The sequence below is a fragment of the Geotrypetes seraphini genome, chromosome 1 (assembly GCF_902459505.1).
Source record: "Geotrypetes seraphini chromosome 1, aGeoSer1.1, whole genome shotgun sequence".
Lineage (NCBI taxonomy): Eukaryota > Metazoa > Chordata > Amphibia > Gymnophiona > Dermophiidae > Geotrypetes > Geotrypetes seraphini.
The window spans coordinates 340,626,582-340,648,581 of NC_047084.1; the positions used below are offsets into that span (position 1 = coordinate 340,626,582).

Sequence of the window (22,000 nt, forward strand, 5' to 3'; positions counted from 1 at the left end):
AGGAATTGGAAAGAGTGCTGCAGGTCCCCTACCACCCATAAATCCCCCAAATTGAAACTGGAGTGCAACTTAGTTTTCAGAACTAGCTGTTCCGGGTGTTGTAGTAGCACAGTATAGGAAGGCAAGGGAGTTTCTGATATACTTCCATTTGTTTTCTTTCTAGGTGTCCCTTTTCCCAAGAACTTCATGTCCGTGGCAAAGACTATACTGAAGCGCCTATTTCGGGTTTATGCTCACATTTACCATCAGCACTTTGACTCCGTGATCCAGCTGCAGGAAGAGGCTCACCTTAACACATCATTTAAGCACTTTATTTTCTTTGTTCAGGTAAGTTAGACACACCCTGTGAGAGCTGTGTACCTGGCAGTATCATCTGCTTCCTGGGATATCTCTAGACCTTCCTTGTGTGGAGTGGAGGGTACAGGCCTGTCAATTTTATGCCTGTTCTTTTGATACCATATTAGGAGTTGCAACTTTTACAATCAACAACCAATTGGTTTTCTATTCTACTGTTTCTTGCACACAATTTGCCTCACCTAGATGCAGTGCCTTCCCCCCCTCCTTGACCACTACATTCTGGAATGCTTTACCATTCTTGGTTTGCCATTAACTAGCATTTCCTAAACTTTGTTCAGCTCTGAAAACTTTTTTTTTTTTTTCTTTCTAAAGTCAGATGTTTGTTTAAACTTTTTTTAAATTCAAACATACAGTATAAAACAAGCTAGAACAAGAATAGCAACAATAATTATAAAAAATTATAAATAAATGTATGTAAGATAGGGGAAAATGTATGAGTACCTGAAGGTAAACCACTTAGATACACTTCATTGATAGACAGTATATAAATAACTTAAATAAATATGGCACCAACAGATAAATAATTAGCCCTAGTTAAAAACGAAACTTTACAGAAAAAGAACCACTGCTATAGGGTGCCATTTTGGCAAGCATTTAGAATGAAACAAACAAATAAACAAAACAAAGGAGAACTTGTTGTATATGAATAAAAAGAGAAGACTTTCAACCAAAGAGGTGCTCAGAACCTTGAACAAAGGTGGTGAAAACACTAACTGAGGAAAAACCCCTATAAGTGTTTCAATGCTCTATCATTGCATCATCTCCGTTGGTAGAAAGAATTTCTGTGAAAAACTTGTGAAGTAGGCTTAACTGATGTCCAAAATGTATATGAATATAAGCAAAAATAACTTAAACGTTTTCATTAAATAAACTGAAACTTAACTTGCACGGGTGGTTAGGAAGCGGTCTCACTCCAGCAGACTCTAACACGTTTCGCCGTTGGCTTCCTCAGAGAGCCTTCAAAAGCTGAAACAGAGTGAAACTTCTTTCTTTCTTCCCATAGTTACATCACTTCCTGGTAATCATATACAACAAGTTCTCCTTTGTTTTGTTTATTTGTTTGGTTCATACCTTTGGGAGACCACGTTCTTTATAATTTGACCCAGTATTTTTGATTGGAAAGCATTTAGAATAGCCATGAGCTCTTGTAGCTAAATACAATTCATATCTATAAGTCAGGCACATACTTTCCCACTGTGCACAATGGCTGACCTTTCTAAAATCCTTCCAAATGTAGAGGATATGCCTCAATGCTAGCAAAATTAATAGGTCAAAAAGGAAGCTCTCTGCCCTGCCTAGGTGATCCAAGGCCTCAAATTTCAGAAAACACTCAATTGCAAAAGGGGCTCTTTTTAATTTTATAAAATTTTAAAATAACAGCCCACACCTGGCTCCAGAGCCAGCTACAAGCAAGGACAATTAAAAAAAAAAAAACAACTTCTGACAAAAAAAAGCTAAGCCCAATATGTCGGGACCAGTATAAATTAGAATTACTAGCCCATACCTGCTTTAGCCTCACTAGTGCCCAAAGTGCCCTGTGCTCCATGAACCCCCCATCAAAAAAATACCAAAAAAAAAAAACCAAACAACCCAATGAATATTTCACAGAGGTTGAATGTGAGCTTGCCAGTAACCAGGCCCAAAAGCCTTCTCACTGTGCTGCTATAAATGTATCCCAAAATCACAGACCCGTTGCTGCTGGAGTCCCCCAACTTTGGACACTTCCAGACCTTCAGAATCTTATAAAAGTTAGAAGCTTGATGTCCCACACCCCATACTTTGACACAAATCACTTCAGACTCAGTCACAGTTTGATACTGCAGCTTCCAGGTCAGGATGGCATGTGCCAACTGACAACACCAGTAGGGCAGAAGCTGATACTGCCAACTCTGCTCTGAGAAAGTAATCAAACACTCCCCCTTCAAAATGTCCTTAATTAGTCAAACTCCATACAGCTACACCAAGGGCCACCAAACCAAGGAGTGATTAATAAGCAAGGCTGTATTGTTCCAAAGAGAGAACTTGACTTATTTACTCTTGGTTTCCCAGGCACAACAGGGTAATGTTCCAACAAGATGATCAGTGAGGTCATCACCTGTGCTGTCTTCCTCACCCTACTTTTTTATTTTTGTTTTCTTTTGCCTTGCTTATATTTTGTTTGTTGATCTTCTGTTTTATTGGTTTTATTTTTTTACTTTGTTCTTTTGGTCTGGCACCTCCATTCTTATTTGTTTTGTTTTTGTTTTTTTAAATCACTTCACTGACTCTCTGGTTTGACCGTTGGCTCCAGTCCAACAGTCGATGGGCCTCCTACCTGCTGCTCGATTGGTTCCATGGTGGCGGTTGAGGGATATTGGACTGGGCCCTCACGACTTTTCCTTCGTCGAGGGTGGCAGGGATCTAGTTTTGGCTCCTTTGTACCACCTGCGGGACTGCGCCGTGCCGACAGCCGCACCATGTCTGAGGAGGTCAGCAGTGGGGAGATTGATGCCGTCGAGATGGGAGCGACGCTTTGCATCAGAGGAGATGGCTTGCTGGGGCGTCCAACATGTTGGCACCTGTGGTTGATGCGCCAAGGTTGATGGTGGCGGTTGCCTGGCTGATGATGATAGGAATTCCCATATAACTTCTGCTCTCAAGAGAAACAGCTTCACCTGTAACTCATTCCAGCTATGGGCCAATCTCATTAGTGGCTACTGATTTTTTTTTTTTTTTTTTTTTTTGCGTGCAGCTGGTGGGACAACCCTGTCGGGGATGGCTGATTGCTTGATCCTCTTTCTCTCCTTGGCTGTCGCCTCTGCGGATTTCTAATATCAGGACCTAATGTCTGACTGGAATTTTATTTTATTTTTTAAATTTTAATTTAATACTTGCTGGGATGTACATATCTTGTCTCTATCTCTATCTTTCCTATCTTCAGTGGAGTTCCTTTCATTAATCAGTTGTTACATTGTAAACCGCTTGGGTCAGTAAAATGCTGGAGCGGTATATACAATCTTAATAAACATAAACAGGGTAATGGCAGTGATGGTACTAGCAGACAAACTGCATGTTAACTTTTTTCTTTCTCTTTGTTGTGCTGTACTTTTTCTTCTGTTCTATTGTAGTTCACTTCTTTTTCTGATTAGTATGCAAGCTGCTCTGTTTACCGTATTTTCTCGCATATAACGCGCGCATTATACGTGGTTTTTACGTATCGCGCATACCCTCGCACGTTATACGCGTGAGCGCGTTGTACAAAATTTTTTTTTACATAGTTCCCCCCCCCCCCGACGTCCGATTCACCCCCCGCAGGACCGCTCGCACCCCCACCCCGAAGGACCGCTCGCACGCACCCCCACCCCGAAGGACCGCTCGCACGCACTCCCACCCGCACCCCCACAGCCTCCCGCCCCCCCCCCCCCATCATGTAGAAGCTCCTACCGGTGTCCTGCTGCTTCCTCTTGGCGGTCCCGACACCCGACACCCGACACGATCGGGGCAAGAGGGAGCTCAAGCCCTCTTGCCCCAGCCAACCGCGGCACCCCCGACACGATCGGGGCAAGAGGGAGCTCAAGCCCTCTTGCCCCAGCCAACAGCGGCACCCCCGACACGATCGGGGCAAGAGGGAGCCCAAGCCCTCTTGCCCCGCCGACTCCCCAACTCACCAACAATATCAGGCCAGGAGGGAGCCCAAGTCCTCCTGGCCCTGGCGAACCCCCCCCCTAGTTGTTCGGGCCAGGAGGGAGCCCAAACCCTCCTGGCCACGGCGACCCCCTACCCCCACCCCGCACTACATTACGGGCAGGAGGGATCCCAGGCCCTCCTGCCCTCGACGCAAACCCCCCTCCCCCCAACGACCGCCCCGCCAAGAATCTCCGACCGCCCCCCCCAGCCGACCCGCGACCCCCCCTGGCCGACCCCCACGACACCCCCACCCCCCTTCCCCGTACCTTTGTGTAGTTGGCCGGACAGACGGGAGTCAAACTCGCCTGTCCGGCAGGCAGCCAACGACGGAATGAGGCCGGATTGGCCCATCCGTCCCAAAGCTCCGCCTACTGGTGGGGCCTAAGGCGCCTGGGCCAATCAGAATAGGCCCGGGAGCCTTAGGTCCCACCTTGGGGCGGGGCCTGAGGCACATGGGCCTAACCCGACCATGTGCCCAAGGCCCCGCCCCCAGGAGGGACCTAAGGCTCCCGGGCCTATTCTGATTGGCCCAGGCGCCTTAGGCCCCACCAGTAGGCGGAGCTTTGGGACGGATGGGCCAATCCGGCCTCATTCCGTCGTTGGCTGCCTGCCGGACAGGCGGGTTTGGCTCCCGTCTGTCCGGCCAACTACACAAAGGTACGGGGAAGGGGGGTGTGGGGGTCGGCCAGGGGGGTCGCGGGTCGGCTGGGGGGACGGTCGGAGGTTCTTGGGGGGCGGTCGTTGGGAGGGGTGTTTGCGTTGAGGGCAGGAGGGCCTGGGATCCCTCCTGCCCATAATGTAGTGCGGGGTGGGGGTAGGGGGGTCGCGTGGCCAGGAGGGTTTGGGCTCCCTCCTGGCCCGAACAACTAGCGGGGGGGGGTGGGGTCGCCAGGGCCAGGAGGACTTGGGCTCCCTCCTGGCCCGATATTGGCGGGGAGTTGGGGAATCGGCGGGGCAAGAGGGCTTGGGCTCCCTTTTGCTCCGATCGTGTCGGGGAGTCGGGGGGGGGGCAAGAGGGCTTGAGCTCCCTCTTGCCCCGATCGTGTCGGGGGGTGCCGCGGTTGGCTGGGGCAAGAGGGCTTGAGCTCCCTCTTACCCCGATCGTGTCGGGTGTGCCGCGGTTGGCTGGGGCAAGAGGGCTTGAGCTCCCTCTTGCCCCGATCGTGTCGGGGGTGCCGCTGTTGGCTGGGGCAAGAGGGCTTGAGCTCCCTCTTACCCCGATCGTGTCAGGGGTGCCGCGGTTGGCTGGGGCAAGAGGGCTTGAGCTCCCTCTTGCCCCGATCGTGTCGGGGAGTCGGGACCGCCAAGAGGAAGCAGCAGGACACCGGTAGGAGCTTCTACATGATCGGGTGGGGGGGGGGGGCGGGAGCCTGTGGGGGTGCGAGCGGTCCTTCAGGGTGGGGGTGCGGGTGGGAGTGCGTGCGAGCGGTCCTTCGGGGTGCGGGTGCGTGCGAGCGGTCCTTCGCGGTGTGGGTGCGAGCGGTCCTGCGGGGGGGGGTGAATCAGACGTCGGGGGGGGCATCAGGCTTTCAGGGTGGGAACAGAACTTCAAGGGGGAGAGGAGAGTCGGGGCGGGCGAAAGGAGAGTCGGGGTGGCCAGAGGAGAGTCGGGGCGGGCGAAAGGAGAGTCGGGCAGCATGCGCGGTATACGGGTGTGCGCGGTATATAAAAATTTCTGTACATAGATTTGTGTTTTTCGCGCGCTATACCCGTGTGCGCGTTTTACACGGGTGCGCGTTATCTACGTGAAAATACGGTACTTGCTATACTTCCCTTCAATACAAATTATTATTAAACATGAACAAACCATCCAAGAACAGGACTAGAGAATGGCACAGGGACAAATTTTGCCCCATTCCTGTAAGCTCTGCTTTAACCGCCCAAGTCTCGAACACTTATGTTTAAATGATTTTTATTAGAACCAACAATAAAGCACAGGTGGAAAGGTTCAGCCAGCTAAACAGGGCTCAAGAAAACAAAAAGTTTTGTTTTGAACACCCCCCCCAGTCCAGAGTCCCCAATACCATTCTATCAGGAGAAACATATATTTATATGTGGCATGAGGAAACACAATCAACAGTTCAAAATTTGACTTCTGGCCACAGGAATCATCGTGTTCCAAAAGGGCTCCCAAGTAGCCCTAAGTCACTGTCATTGCAAGGTAGAGAGATCAGAAACATCCCGACATTCCCAAGTCAGCAAAAAAAAAATCATCTGGGACTTCCACAGCGAGATAGCAGGGGCGTCTTGATCCAGCCACTTAAGCAGGATGCATTTTAAAGCAGATGGAATGGACCAGGGAAGAACTCCATAAAGCAGTGTAGGTGAAGGTCATAAGTCACCTTCCAGAGAGTCCCAATGCAGGCAAAAAATCTGATCCAAAAGGCCTGGACAGCCGGACAGAACCACATGTGGCCTAAAGTAGCAGTCAAATGTCCAGATTCATCACAAGTTGTTGTTGGTCTAAATTTGGCACAATAAGCCCTATGTGGTGACACATAAATACGATATATTAGTTTATATTGCATTTCTCAAAAGTAGATATACTTTCTTAATGTGGCCAGTCTTGCCACAGCAAGTTGTATAAGATCCTCCAAGAGCACCATAGCCAGATCTTGTGACCACGATGTCTGAAGCCTAGCGTAGTCAGGCAAGGGAGTTTCATCCTTCAAATGCCTATGATGGAATTTGAGGGGAACTTTAATCTGGGATCCCATTCCCAAGGTATAGGCCATAGATAATAATTCCTGTCTACCAGCACATAAATTTTCCTTCTGCTGAGAAGCCACAAAGTGCTTAATCTGCAGATATGCAAATCTATCTACAAAAGGGCATAGTCCTGATACAATTGCTCAAGTGATTTCATTGTGCTGTCTTCCGTCAACAGATGAAATAATTTCAACCCCCTTGCCTCCCACTGCACAAACCGTGAGCCCTCCATGCCAGGCGTAAAATTTTTGTTCTGGCAGATAGGCAGGAAAGGGAACTCATGGTCACTAATGCATTGAAACTTGCACACCCATTTCCAAACCCTATGTAAGGAAAGGCCAAACACACAAAGTCTCGCATCAGAAAGATGAGAGGAGGGGACAGAATGTAAATAAGCGCTAAAATACTCCTTCTAGAAGCATGCAAGCTCCAAAGACGTGTTGGAAAAATCAGAAATGCCTCTAAAGTAATCATTAATATGGCGTATACCGCAACCCACAGTAAGATAACGAAGATTTAGCAGGCCCAGACCCCCCCCCTTGTATTGCGGTCATGCCACTTATGAGTAGATTAGATGAGCATGACAACCCCGCCACAGAAATTTTTGAATTAGGTGTATAAATTTGGTCTTGTCTTGCTTGACGCAACAAAAAATGAAGAAAACAAAAAATTGTCCAAAAAACAAAAATTTCATATAACAGAGGACAAAAATAGATTCACGTAACCAATAAACTACCAGACCTTATGTTTCCCAAGGCATCAATTTATTCAAAACATTTTTTGCCCTTTTTTTGGGATAAACAATCAATTCGAAGTCATCTAGTAAAGTGATTTGTGCTGTGCAAAAGATGTATTTTCAAGAATAAAGTGCATAAAGTGCCCAAAAAAGGAAAGCACCAATCATACTCGCCCGACGGCTGCCCAACCGTTTCAAATTTTCATCAGGGGCTGTGCCTCCATAAGCTATTGCACATAAATAATTTCAAAAAAAGTCCATGAACGCCTTATGGTTAGCACCCGCACAGCAAATTGCGTTCATGGACTTTTTTTGAAATTATTTATGTGCAATAGCTTGTGGACGCCCAGATACTTAATAGCTTTGTCAGCCCACTGTAAGGGATTGTTGTCTTCCCACTGATGCCGAATAGAAGGATGTGATAGTAAAGCCACTGATTTATCAAGGTTAATAGTAAGACCCAAGTAGAACCCATATTTCGCTATGAGATCCAGAACCAAAGCAAGCGATCAAGCCGGATTCGTGAGAATGAGCATTAAGTCATTGGCAAATGCCTAAGTTTTAATTTCCTGCCCTGCCATAGTCAAACCTCCCACCTCCACAAATTGCCGAAGAGTGCACAGTAACAGTTCTAGGGTAATCATAAAAATCAAGGGAGAGAGGGGAAAGTCTCGAACACTTATAATTTTTAAAGATATGAGATATATTTGCATGCACTGCTTTCGATGCATATTCATTGGGGAAATCCTGAAAACCCGACTGAAAGAAAAACAATATATCATCTTCATATAATCTGTAATTCACCCCTAAAATTTCAAAAGTCTGCCTACAGTTTCCATATAAATATTTAACAGCTGAATGGGTTGATCCCTGAATGGGATTGATCAAAACTTTTTGAAATCAAACTTCCATTTTTTACACAAAAGGAATGTCCCAATAAATGAGGAAAAATCATCATAGGACCTAGTCTCTAACTCCTAAACCTTCCAACTTTGACAATAGTAAGTCCAGGTCCACCAAATCAAATGCCCCAGAAACATCCAATGATACCCTACTGTAGGATAAATTCTTATGACTATAACAAAGTAACACTGCCAGATGGGTGGAAATCTTTAAAATTTATTGACTTTATTCTTGAGAGCACCTAATGTGTCTCATTTCCATGACCTAATCCTTAGACAGATTTACAAAAGAAAAAAAACCTTTGACCTATTGTCTACGACAGTAGTCTTCATTGCAAGGCCCGCAATCCAATGGCAGCCCAAAGAAATCTTCTGGGTGTCCCATGCTGCAGTCTGGGTTTTCATACTCTCCCTACAAGTGGGATCCAACGCTTCTCCTTCCTGGTAGCTGTTCTTTCATTCTTCACGCTGCCTTTGGCGACCCAGAAGCTTTCCTTCTGCCACAGCTTCCTGTCCTCGCATAGGCGGGAAGCATTAGTGGAGGGAAAGCTTCTAGGTCACCAAAGACACCATGTTTACTTCATTCACGCTGCTGGCAGCCCAAAGAGTGTAAGAGTAGCTTCTGGGAAGAAGGGTGAGGAACTACTGGATCCTATAGAGGGGGGAGTGACAGTGGGAGTTGTGGGGGATTGCAAAGAGGGGTGGTTACTAGAGAGATGCTGGACAAGATGAGATGAAGATACCAGACCTCTAGGGGAGGGAAGGGGAGGACAGAGATTTCAGACCATGGTAGGGAGAAGGAGGGAAGGAGAGGAGATACCAGACCAAAGGGAGAAAGGGAAGAAGAGAAATGTATCAGACTACTGGAGGGGTGAGGGAAAGAGAGACATGTCAGACCAGGGAAGGAGAAGAGAGAGAGAGATTCCAGACTAAGATAGGGAGGAAGAAAGAAGAGGGGAGAGATGTTGGACAGAGGGGGAAGGAAGGAAAGAGAGGGATGCTGGACTGCCGGAGGGGAAGGGAAAGAGAGAGAGAGAGATGCCAGACTACCAGAAGGGTAGGGGAGGGAAGGGAAGACATGGAAAAGTAGATTTGAAAAGGAAGCAGAAAAATTGAAGAAAATTTAGAAAAACAAAATTCCAGACAACGAAGCTAGAAAAAATGATTTTATTTTCAATTTAGAGATTGAAATTTCAGTTTTGAGAATTTACATCTGCTGTCTATTTTGCACTGTTCAGGAAGAGATATATTTATTTTTATTTATTTGGTGTTGTACCACATGCAGAGTCTTTCATCTTAGGGTTTCGTTTGTATATATTAATACTTTTAATTTGTGGTCCTGTATTTGCATATGAGTTATCTGTGTTCTGCATGTGTGATTAAGGGCAGGTGTTCTGGTAATAATGAATGTTGAGAAGCGTTATTAGTGTCATGGACCAAAGTAGGAACATAGGCCCAGATTCACTAAGGCCACGGATCTAATCCGATCCATGATCGATCCGAGGCTTGGGGAGCTGATTCACGAATCGCCGTCATGCAAATGAGGGCGATCGGAATCACGCCCCAACCGACCGCCCGGATCGTTCTACAGCAATCCCGACACATGTGCAGACTATCTGTAGATGGTCTGCGCATGCGCTGGCCCTCTGTGCCCAGTAGAGCAGGAAACTTTTTACTTTTTCTTGCTTTTATTTTTTCTTCACAAGCCTGTGGTTTTAAACCACTTTAAACCCGTGGGTTAAAACTAGAGAATGACAAGGTGGTGGTTTACCTGCGGCCACCGCGTTCAGCCGCGGGTAACCCGCCGAAACGGGTAACGAAAAATAGCAGTCGCTGCGGGGACGGGGACAAGGCCATTCACCGCCCCGTGGAGCGGTGAATGGTCTTGTCCCCGCAGTGAGGCATGAAGGATCGCGTGGTCCCCGCAGCCCACACCCGCCTGCCCAATCGATCCTAGTGTTTAGCTAGCTCTCTCCCTTCTCCTCACCTTAGTTTGCAGGTTTTCTTTTTCGGCGACCCGCACGCTATCAAAGAGCCGCGCACCCGCTGCTGCTCAGTGTTCGATCTTCTGCTCTGACGCAACCGGAAACAGGAAGTTGCAGCAGAGCAGAAGATTGAACACTGAGCAGCCGCGCGTGCGCGACTCTTTGGGAAAGCGTGCAGGTCGCCGAAAAAGAAAACCTACAAACTAAGGTGAGGAGAAGGGAGAGAGCTGGCTAAACACTAGGATCGATTGGGCAGGCAGGTGGGGGCTGCGGGGACCGCACGATCCATCTGTAAGATATGTTACGTGCATTTCTACTAGAGAGCATCGTTTTTTGGTTAACGCTGAGAACAACATGTGCCACATCAATCGCCTGTAATGCACTAGTTGCCATTGTTCATTATTTGTTGGAGTAGTGGTTGGTACTTAAGGTGTAAGAAGAATGAATGTTTTGTACTAAATAACACCATCTATCTTACCTGCTTATTTGGAACTTTGGTTATCTAGATGTGCAGTTCTAGAAACCGCTTTCCATTATTATGAGCTGTCTACCTCTATTGCATGTTGAGGGAAGAGGAAGTGGTGGTTGCAAACTTACCGGGTGCAATACCATATTAATATAGCATATTACCTTGGAGATAAAGGAACAGCGCATTGCTTCTGCCCAACCAGGCTCAAACTGGAGGGAGTGAAAGGGAAAAGGATTCTGGGCCAAGGGGATGAAGACGGAAAGTAAAACCCACAGCAGGAAAGAAAGGGAAGGACAGGCAGATGAGTAAGATGCTAGAAGCAGGGGGGGGGGGAAGAAAGAGGGAAAAAAGCTAGACGGGGTTGAAAAGAAGAGACACACTGGTATGGAAGAGGAAGATAGGGGAAATCTGGACACAGGAAGGTAACAGAAAGAGGTGAAATTATGTGCATGGGGCATAGGGACAGAGACATAAAGGGGACATGTCATGGGGATGTTATATGGACACAGGGGGGGGGCAATGGCAAATACATAGGGGAGATATTAGAAATGGGGAAAATAGGAGCACAGAAGCGAGATGGTTTGTGGGGATGGGACAGGTACCGAGCTCGCAGGCTCCAGTGGCTTGCACAAATTACATTGTAACGTGCCATGAAAATAAGAGGGAGGAAGGTAGATAGATAGGCCACGCGAGAGGAGCTGAAGGGTGGTAGAAAGGAACAGATGGTAAAGGAGGGAAGGGTGGTGGTGGAAAGGAATAGGACAGACATTGAAGGAGAGTGGAGAGGAACAGACCCTGAAGGGAAATGTGGAAGACAGAGTGGGAAGAAGACAGATGCCAGACTATGGGGGAGCGGAGGGAAGAAGATGGGTGCTAGACCAATTGGGGGGGGGGGTGAAGGGAGAGGCACAGTAACAGCAAATGGAAGATGCAGAGAGAAGACACACAGTGGATGGAAGGAATTGAATGAGAAGATGTGGAAAGCAGAAACCAGACAACAAAGGTAGAAAAAAAAATTCTATTTATTTATTTTTTGTTTTAGGATAAAGTAGTATATTAGTTGTGTTGATAAAAATTTATAAACAAAGCCCTGCCAGCTGAACATCTTTCTCTAGTTCAGCAGCAGGAACTTTGATTTATAAGAAAGGAATAAGCTAAATATTACAGTACTAAGGCTTATATGGATGCAGCGGGGACAGTGATGGGGCGGTGAATGGGATGGCAGTGGCGGTGACGGGGCGGTGAAGGGAACAGCGGTGACGGGGACAGAGGATGCAGAGGATGGTGGGCCGGGGACGGGGCGGTGACGGGGACAGATTTTTTCCCTGTGTCATTCTCTAGTTAAAACCATGGGCTTGCACTGTGGGAAAGGACGGGAGAGTCGGGGCCGAGAGGGCAGCAGAAGGCAGGGCAGTCAGAAAGGACCTGAGCGTCTAGTCCTCAGCAGTCGCTTATTTTTGATCGGTCAGCCCAGTCGGTGTCCCTCTTTTTTTTAGCTGCCTGCCTACATTTGAATGCCGTTCCCCCTCATTTGCATACGCGGATCGGAAGATTATCGGGATAGAGGTTAGTGAATCGGGTCAGAGGGAAATGGGGTCGCTAAGTGATTGGAACTTGATCGGTGGGCTTAGTGAATCTAGCCGATAGTTGGCTCTCCTTCACCCCTTTTGGACCCAAAACAGCCCTCGCTTAAAAATTAGTGAAGACCACTAGTCTACCAATTTGTAATTAATTTTCCTCATGTATCTTTAGCAAAAATCTTCATAATCTGTAATTTGTCTAGCTTTATGAAGTGAAATTGAGAAAGTGTTGGCAACTGTAGAGGAGGCCTACACTAAGGTGTTTTCTCTATACATACAAAATGGAAAGGGAAATTTCATAGTAATTTAGCAGGCTTCAGCAGTGGGTTAGGGGATAGTATTTTTCTTTTAATATTTTCTTTTTATTAATTTTCAATAAACAGGTACAGTGAATGAATCAGCAAAATCAATATATAACAAACTTGGAAAAGTTAGTTAAATAAAACGCACTTTTGTGCTTCTGTCACTTAAACATCAGAAAAACAGTATACTCCATAAATTCAGTTCCATACCTGTAAACAGTAATAAACCCCGCATAGACTCACTTCTTTAGCCCACCCTTCCCACGGCTGCCCCCCCCCCCCAGGAGCAAGAAATGAATATGGATACCAACATGGTCTAAATATCAGAAACGACCACCAGACCATTCTCAATCAGGCCTCAAAGACTCCAACTTATCCAAGACTAAGTCCTAAGTTCCCTTGGAGAGTTGGAAATATCTCCTTCGTTTAGCCACCATCTCTTCCCTATGACCCATTAAATGAAGTTTCAATTTCCAGTCCTCCAAACCAGGTGCAACCGGATGTTTCCAATTGCTAGCGAACAAAGCATTTGGCCTCCGCCAAACCCCATCTCAAGAGTTTAGTCTGCCATTTGCATAACTAGTATTATAGAAGCCCAGAAGACAGCCCATGGGGGTGACCCCCATGTGTGCACTCAGTAACTTGGATAGCTCCCTCAGCACTAACAGCCAAAAAAGGATCCCAGGGCCATATGGCAATGCCAACAAAGATCAGACACAGCGGGGTACATTTTATGCAACCTCTCCGGAGTATAGTACCACTGAGAGAGTACTTTATAAGCATTCTCTTGCACCAACGCACAAGTCGAAGCTCTACCCATCTCCCCACAAATCCTATCCCAGTCTTTGGAAGAGAAACTCTGACCAAGATCCCTTTCCCACTGAGTCCGAAATTAAAAAAAAAAACCAAAAATGGGTATCTCACTGCCCCTCAAATATTTATATAGAATAGAAATGGGCCGAAGCACAGTTTGTAAGGTGAACCAGAAGTTTTCCCAATGTTCCCTCCCCCCACAGGAGACAGATGATCCCAACCCTTAGAGCAGTGGTTCCCAACCCTGTCCTTGAGGACCACCAGCCAGCCAGGTTTTCAGGATAGCCCTAATGAATATGCATGGGACAGATTTGCATGCCTGTCACTTCTATTATATGCAAATCTCTCTCATGTATATTCATTAGGGTTATCCCAAAAACCCAACTTGCAGGTGGTCCTCCAGGACAGGATTGGGAAACACTGCCTTAGAGCAGTGGTTCCCAACCCCGTCCTGGTAGACCCTCAGGCCAATTGGATTTAAAGGCTAGCCCTAATGAATATGCATGAGAGAGATTTGCATATAATAGAAGTGACAGGCATGCAAATCTGCTCCATGCATATTTATTAGGGCTACCTTGAAAACCCGATTGGCCTGTGGGTCCTCTAGGACAGGATTGGGAACCACTGCCTTAGAGCACATAAAATGTCTCACCTGATAATATGCAAGATAATCACTCTTGGGAATCCCATAAGAATGTTGCAAAGAGGTTTCTAATAAGAACTTTTTCTTATTTTGCAATGCTAAAAAGAAGAGGCTGAAGCGCCGCTGCAGCCTCGCGGCGCCCCGACCCAGTAAGATTTGGCAATATCGACAAACTTCTTCGCCGGATGCAGGAAGTATCGGTGGCAGCGTCAGCATCCCCATTGGAAGCATTCGGTAGCGGTTTCCCCGGGACTGGAGATCTCGTGAGCCCTGACGCTAGAGAACCTCCCCCTCTTCTTCAGACTGCCAGCTCCCCTCGGGTGGAGGGGCTATCGGAAGGCGGTGAGCGCTTCTCCCATGAGGCTTTGGACATCAGAGGGGGGAGTTTGGAGCTGGATTCCCGTTTGGAGAGTCCTGTGGAGCCTGAGGCTTCCAACAATAAGAGGGAGTATTGCGAACAGGAGAGCCACCAACAGGAGGAGAGGTCAGTTGAATTGAGTGTAAAAACTGAGCCTGAAAAACTTTCTATAACAGAGAAGCCCCGAGAAGTAATCCTAGATGCTATTTGGGATCTTGTGGTGGATCTGGCAAAATCTATTAAGCCTCAATTGTGTCAAGTGGAACAAAAATTAAATACTCATGAAACATATATTAAAAATCATCATACTGATGTGCAAGACCTTAAAAATTCAAATGTTGCCACTAAACAGTTTAGAGAAACATTAATGAGAGATAATATAAATCTGAGAAGGAAATTAGAAGCACTAGACAATATTTCTCATAATAATCTCATATTAATTTTCCTAGAGTTGCAACAAAACCTCCAAGATATGTTAAAACCTTATATGATGGAAATATTGGAAATTTCAGAAGAATTGCTGCCACCGTTTACCCAGGTTTATTATTTACCTATACGAAAAGAAGGACAACACCAAAAACTACAAAAATCCCAAGAGGACCAACAGCCACTAAACATTTCGATGATGTTGGAAAGTTCAGATAGGGAAATGGCGACACCAGCAACATTACTTCTTACACTTGCCTTAGCACCAGATAAAAACTGGTTGCTGAGACTTTACTTTAAAAATAAATTAAAAGAATTCTTGGGATATAGAATACAAATGTTCCCAGACCTGGCATGAGATACTCAAAAACGTCGTCGTGAATTTTTGATCTTAAAACTGGGAGTTACTGCTCTTGGAGCATCCTTTTTTCTGCGTCACCCATATAAATGTGTGATATTGTATCAAAGGCAAAAATACGTTTTCTTGATCCTACTCAACTAACAACCTTTTTGTCGGCTGCACACCTGAAAGCAGGGACAACATGAGTGCTTAATGTTTAATTTGGACACTTCCATCAGTTGATTGAATTCCCTGTTTTCCTTTCTTTATATTTCTATGATTTACTTATAGTATGCTCGCTGATTATACTTCTTGGATCTATGATTTGAGGACTTGAGTTGGAGTTAAGCTTTATTTTTCTTGATTTGGTTATATATATAATTGGAAATGTTTTGTTCTTTAATTAGCTTCATCTTTCTATACAAGTGGATACTTGATATGTTTAATGAAAATATGATAAATAAATATAAAAAAAAGAATGTTGCAAAGAGGAAAACGTTCTGATACCACCCGCATCCAGCAAATCCCTGAACTGTACTAACCCCACTTGTTCCCATCTCTCGAAAACCGGATTAGAAACATAGAAAAAGACAGCAGAAAAGGGCTATAGCCCACCAAGTCTGCCCATTCCAAATACCCGCCCTCTGGTTTCACTCCCCTAGGGATCCCATGTGAATATCCCATGTGAAGTCCTACCCATCCTAAACTGGGGCTCCCCCCCTAATGGATGCCAAAGAAGATACCACCAAATTCCCATCTATCTCCATCCTAGTCTTATCCCATAATTTAACCAAATGAAGCAGAAAAGGATTAGCAGTCTGCTTCTGCCAGCGACGCTCAACCAATGAGGACCACAAAGAATGTGGAATCAGTGTATCCCCTCCCATACTCTGCTCCATCTGCATCCCCTATTTGTAAATACCTATGTCCCAATCCAATAACATACGCAACTGTGCTGTTTGATAATACCGATACAAGTTAGGAACCTCTCTATCTCCCTCTGCTCTATCAGCCCATATCTCTTTCTGAGAAATACGCGGCGTTCTATTTTGCCAAATAAAATGTCTAAAATACCCCATGCAATTGCTGAAACATAGAAACCGGTATCAATATAGGTAGCGTTTGAAAAAGAAACGGGGGTCTCGGCAAAACATTCATTTCTTAAACTGCTATCTTCTCCCACCAAAGGCCATACCATCTCTGGAGATATCCTCTAATCTTGCGTACCATCGGGGCGTAATTTACTTCATACAAGCGAGAGAGGTCTGTCTCTTGGAATACAAATCCCTAAATAACGCAGTGTCTGATGAGTCCAATGAAATAGAAGCTGCTCTCTCAGAAATCTTACTTCCTCTTCAGCCAAGGTAAAATTCAACAATTCAGTCTTGTCAAAATTAATTTTAAATCCCAAGACTGCACCATAGCTCTCAAAAACAGACAACAAAACTGGAATAGAAATCTAGGATCAGTAATATACAATAAAATGTCATCCACAAAAAGCACAATCCGATGATCCGTCTCTGCCAATGCAATTCCCCTCAAAGCTCCATGTTGTCAGATATAAAGAGCTAACAGTTCTGTAGAAAGGGCAAAAAGCAGCAATGACAGGAGACATCCCTGCCTAGTCCCACGTGCAATAGGAAAAAAATTAGTAGACCCTCTATTAATCCAAAGACATACTATCGGGGCTCTATAAAATGCACGAATCCAACTACCAAATGACCCCCCCAACCCATATTTCCTATGACCGTCCATAAAAACATCCAGGAAACCCGATCGAATGCTTTTTCTACATCAATTGCCATCAACACCACCTTCTCCCCACTCTGTCTAACTTGCCACATCAGATGTAAAGTGTGCCTAATATTATCCCCTACTCTTCTCCCCTGTATAAAACCGGCCTGTTCTTTGTGAATTAAGCTGGGAAGCACCTTGCCTAAGAGCCAGCACCTTCGCAATGAGCTTAGCATCAACTTTCAAAAGTGAAATGGGCCAAAAGGATCCACACTGCAAAGGATCCCGCCCTGGTTTCAAAATCAGAGAAATTCCTGCTTCCCCCATAGAACATGGTAACAGATCCCCCTCCCTGCATCCCATTAGCAACTCGCACTAACAAAAGACTCGTAAGATCACCAAATTGCTTGTAAAATTTGGCTGTATATCCATCCAGGCCTGGTGATTTCCTGTTCTTAGCCATTTTAATAGCCCCCATAATTTCCAATAAGGAAACCGGTTCCTCAAGAAGCTCTCTGTCTCTCAGGGCCAGAGTAGACAAGGGTAAGTCTTTCAAAAAATCCTCAATCTTATCTAGCCCTGCCTCCCCTTCCTTGCCATACAATCCCTGATAGTAATCCAAAAAGGTCTTACCAATTGCCTCATCCGTAAAGGGGATAGTATTTTTCAGAGAAGGACAAGCTGAAGAACAGAAAGCTATCGTGAAGTTTGGAGGATTATGTGAAAGGGTCTTAAATATGAAAGAACAGCTTTTCATGGAAAGGGCAGGTACCACGTGGAACAGATTTCCAGTAGCGGCATGTATTGCAAAAGTCTTGATATAATTCTAGCTTCTGTTACAAAAAAACACAAGAGGATTTTTTGAAAGAATTACCCTTGTCTACTCTGGCCCTGAGAGACAGAGAGCTTCTTGAGGAACCGGTTTCCTTATTGGAAATTATGGGGACTATTAAAATGGCTAAGAACAGGAAATCACCAGGCGAACAGTTTGCAAAAGGAAGTCATTGGATTTTTCAGCTCCTTTTTCCTTCACCAGTGGAATATATTGCCCTCTCCAGTTTGTCCTGCTGCAAGCGAACTGAGAAGGTGTGTTCTGATTTACTTTGTTCAGTTTTTGAGTATTTCTCTTCAGTTTTGTGAGGTCTTAGTGCCCAGAGGACCCCATTTTTGGGGCTATTCTGCCTGGGAGAGGATACAGATGCCACAAGGGCAAACTGAAGCTCGCAGGGCATCCCCCCGGGTGTATCTGATGATCCAGACTGCTTGGGATTCTTTTGAGGCTCGGGGTTTATTCCCCCTGTGAGCTAGCTCACTTCTAATTTATTAGAGACTTGTGCACAAGCTGTTGGCCCCTGTTGTGATTCCCCTTGGGTTTCAGGGAGCTGATTGCATTTTAATCTCCACCCATCACGTTGTGAGGATCTTTGAGGGTGGAGTCCTCAGTGGGTCTCTGTCTGATTGACAGCCCAAAGATCCCCAGTTATGGATTAATTCCAACAAGGGTTTGAGGCAGAAAGTCTTCTCCATTCAGTCAGGTTGGAATAAAGCTGACACAGGCAGGCACCAGCAAGACAGTGAATACAGCCCATTATTCCCTATGGAAAAATCAGGGAAGGGAGGTTGGAGAAAATTTATTTTTTTAAGGGTTTCTAGAGCCAGAGCTAGGGTCCCTCTTCTTCAAAGCCCCTTTCCCTCAGTTTTTTGAATTATAGAGGCGCACTCAAGGGCCATTTTTAGTGTGAATTTTTTGGTGGTGGCCATCTTGGATTTTATTTTTTTAATTCTTTAGTTATATTTTAAACTTTTGACTTACTTATCAGTCAAATAAAGAAAAAATACAATGTAACAAATACATCTATCAAGCATTAACGTCTTGTAAAGAAATTAAACAATGGAATAATAATCACAAAGTATAATCAGTCCTCAATAATTGGAGGAGGAGCTGTAGTTAGGCTGAAAAATTAACAGGAAATCTTGAAAAAGAAAAATAAGATGGAGCTAACGGGTGTCCGAATTTATCCTCACTAAGCTATATATTTGAATGCAGCAGGTTCACACAGTAGTTACAGACTACCCTTGGGCGGAAATAAATCTAGACAGCTGCTGTGGTTCATAGAAAATATATGGACTATTTTTATAGACCATAACACATTTACAGGGGTACCTCAAGACAAATATAGCACCTAATTGCAATGCCTGGTTTCTCAATATGAGAAATTGTTTCGTTCTCTTCTGTGTGGAGCGAGATACATCAGGATAAATTCTTACAATATTTGACATAAATGGAACATCTTTATATTTGAAAAAAAGTTTCAACATCCATTCCCTGTCTGAATATATAGCGAACTGTACCAGCAACTGTAGCTGTAACCTGTGCTTCAGTTTCCAACCTCTCTAAGAAATTTGTTAAATCCAAACAATCGGCAGATAAATTCTGCTGGTTTGTATTTTGGGATTTAACTCTCCTGGGAAGGTAATACATTTTTGAGAGAAGTGGATATGAAGTACCTGGTACCTTCAAAACTTCAGTTAAGTATTTTTTAAACATGTCATATGCTGATACAGAAAAAACTTTTCGGAAATTTATAATCCGCAGATTACATTTCTTAGTGGCATTCTCCAGCATTTCTAACTTGAAATGAAGATTCTTGGATTTTAAATTATCTTTTTTATTTTTTAAAGCCTCCATCTGACTCAAAAGCCCTCAATTTACTCTAAATTGACCGAGATGGACTGCTCAGGCTGTTCTGCCCCCTATATCAAGCCAATTTTGTGCTTGATGGTCAGTTGAGGAGTGTCCGTGTACTACAATCCACAGGACACTCGAGTGAGGGGCGGGCACCTCAGGTTTAGCCTCTTCTGAGTCCTCTAGGGCTGGGGAATCCCAGAGTGTCCAAGTGGTAGGGAGAAAATCCCTTCTGGAGACCACAAATAGCAAAGATGTTAAAGCACAAGTGCTTGGATGCTGCGGAGCCCAAGAGAAGCTGGTCAGGGGTCTATGGGAACACCTGTTTAAGGATTTACCCTAGAGTTTGTGAATCTCCTATGGAAAGCATATTTGGCGGGTCCAAGATGCACTGCACTGCCCAGGAGCACTCCAGCATTGGACCAGGGAAAGATACTTTCTTTGGATAAAGCAGATTCCCAGCCTAAGTGATCAAGTGAACCAGGACAAGGAAGATTGGAGGTCAGACTCTATGCCTTTATTGTCCCAGTACTCAGCTGCCTTCCTGGAAGATTCCAGTTCCCTGTCAGGGACTGGGAGTTTCATCGGTGTGACAGCTTGAGTACCTGAATACACTAATGCAAACCGTTCTGAGCTCTCCCAGGAGAACAATATAGAAAATTGAATGAATAAATAATTAAATAAAAGTAGGTGGCTGTCCCACGCGTTACTACAGATGTGCTCCGAGTTGAAGTTGGAGCCCCAGCAGCCATCCACGTCACTGTTGCATGGTGATGAGTGGCACAAATGCTCAGACCACCTTTTTTTTCTGTGCGTCTGGACATCACCTTGCTGGTCACTAAGCAGTGGGAGACTTTGGAAGGCTTCCTGAAGATGGCAAAAACAATGTCCAATCTTTACCCTAAGGCTCTGGAGTTTCAGCAGCTGTTTAGTTAGCCAAAGGTGGACTCCACAGTAGCTCAAGTGACTACACATACTTCCCTCCCTCGTGAAGGAGAACTGATGTTAAAGGATGCACAAGATCGCAAGGTGGATGTCATTCTTATGAGGTAGTTTGAAGCGCAGTTTAGGGATCAAAGCTGCAGCAGCAGCCTTGTTTGTGGCACATGCCTACCACACCAGATTAAAGTGGAGTCCTGCTGAGGAGGAGGAGTATGACATTTGCCCTTTGCCGGTGTTGGAGAGGGTGAATTAAGGGTCAGTAAAAACTATATGACATCTGAGTCATGAGGAAGGTTTCGGCATATTCTGTTTCGGCCTGCAGGATGCTCTGGATCAGGCAATGGGTGGGTTATTCAGCCTCCAAAGCCACTTTGAGCTGACTGCCCCTCAAAAGGCAGATGCTATTTGGTAAAGGCTTAGATCTTATGGCCAGCATGGCAGATCACCACCCTAAATTTCTGCCAGACAGCAGACCTCACAGACCTGCCAAGGGAGGCAGAGGCAATTTTTGTTCTTCATGATGTTCCTATCAGCACTTCACAGATGTCGGCAGCCTTTGGGGTTTTGCGTCGGCACAAGCTCCAAGAAGTCACAATAATGCCAGATCAGGATCCGTGCCCCTGTACATTGGCAGAAGGCTATCTGCATTCTGAAGGGAGTGGGAGCAAATTTCTTTAGACCACTGGGTCCTAGATTTTATTATAGAGGGTCACAAGATTGAGTTTTAGTGCTCTCCTTCAGTGTTCATCAGCTCGCCAGTCAGATGGCCGTAAAAAGAGGCCAGGGTTTGAGCGACGATGCCTTTATCTGCTATCATGTTTCTATGAATAAAGTACTGAGTTTAAGCTTTGGAGCTCCTTATATGTTAATGCTATTTGCATACAACAGATTGGTTCATTGATACATCTTTGTTGCGAGTTCATGATAATTATTGTCCTTTTTCATGAATTAGAGCAGAACAGAAATGTAAGATATCTCCAGGGAAGTTCTCTGTGCCCCTCCTCTTCTGTTAAGTGGAGATCGATTGCTTTGGTACAAACTGAAGAGGGCACTATACTCCACTGGTGAAGGAGGAGGAGCGTCCTTCTGCAAACAGATCAAAATTACAGATTGATCACCTAACATTCAGACTCCTGTGTGCATTAACAGAAAGAAGATTATCCAGGTAAGAACCTAATCTTTCAATAGATGGGATAGACGCAAACCCCACAATATTTAACCAGCGGTGGGCAGTGCTTTGACTAACCACCACCAGTGTTCAACTTGGATTTTCAATGCCTGGCTGTTTCTGGCAACTGGCATTGAATATCCATATTTTTCAATGACAGCATGGCCAGTTAAGGTGATATTCA

General features: G+C 45.2%; 1 protein-coding gene across 2 annotated transcripts in view; it reads left to right on the forward strand.

Moving 5' to 3' along the window:
• Positions 1–22,000, forward strand: part of MOB1B (MOB kinase activator 1B) — a 119,784-nt gene that overhangs the window by 94,272 nt on the left and 3,512 nt on the right. For both annotated transcript variants that reach the window (XM_033961075.1, XM_033961066.1), the window contains one exon: positions 164–327. In XM_033961075.1, coding sequence (XP_033816966.1) covers positions 164–327 — 164 coding nt within the window. The remainder of the gene's footprint in view (positions 1–163; positions 328–22,000) is intronic.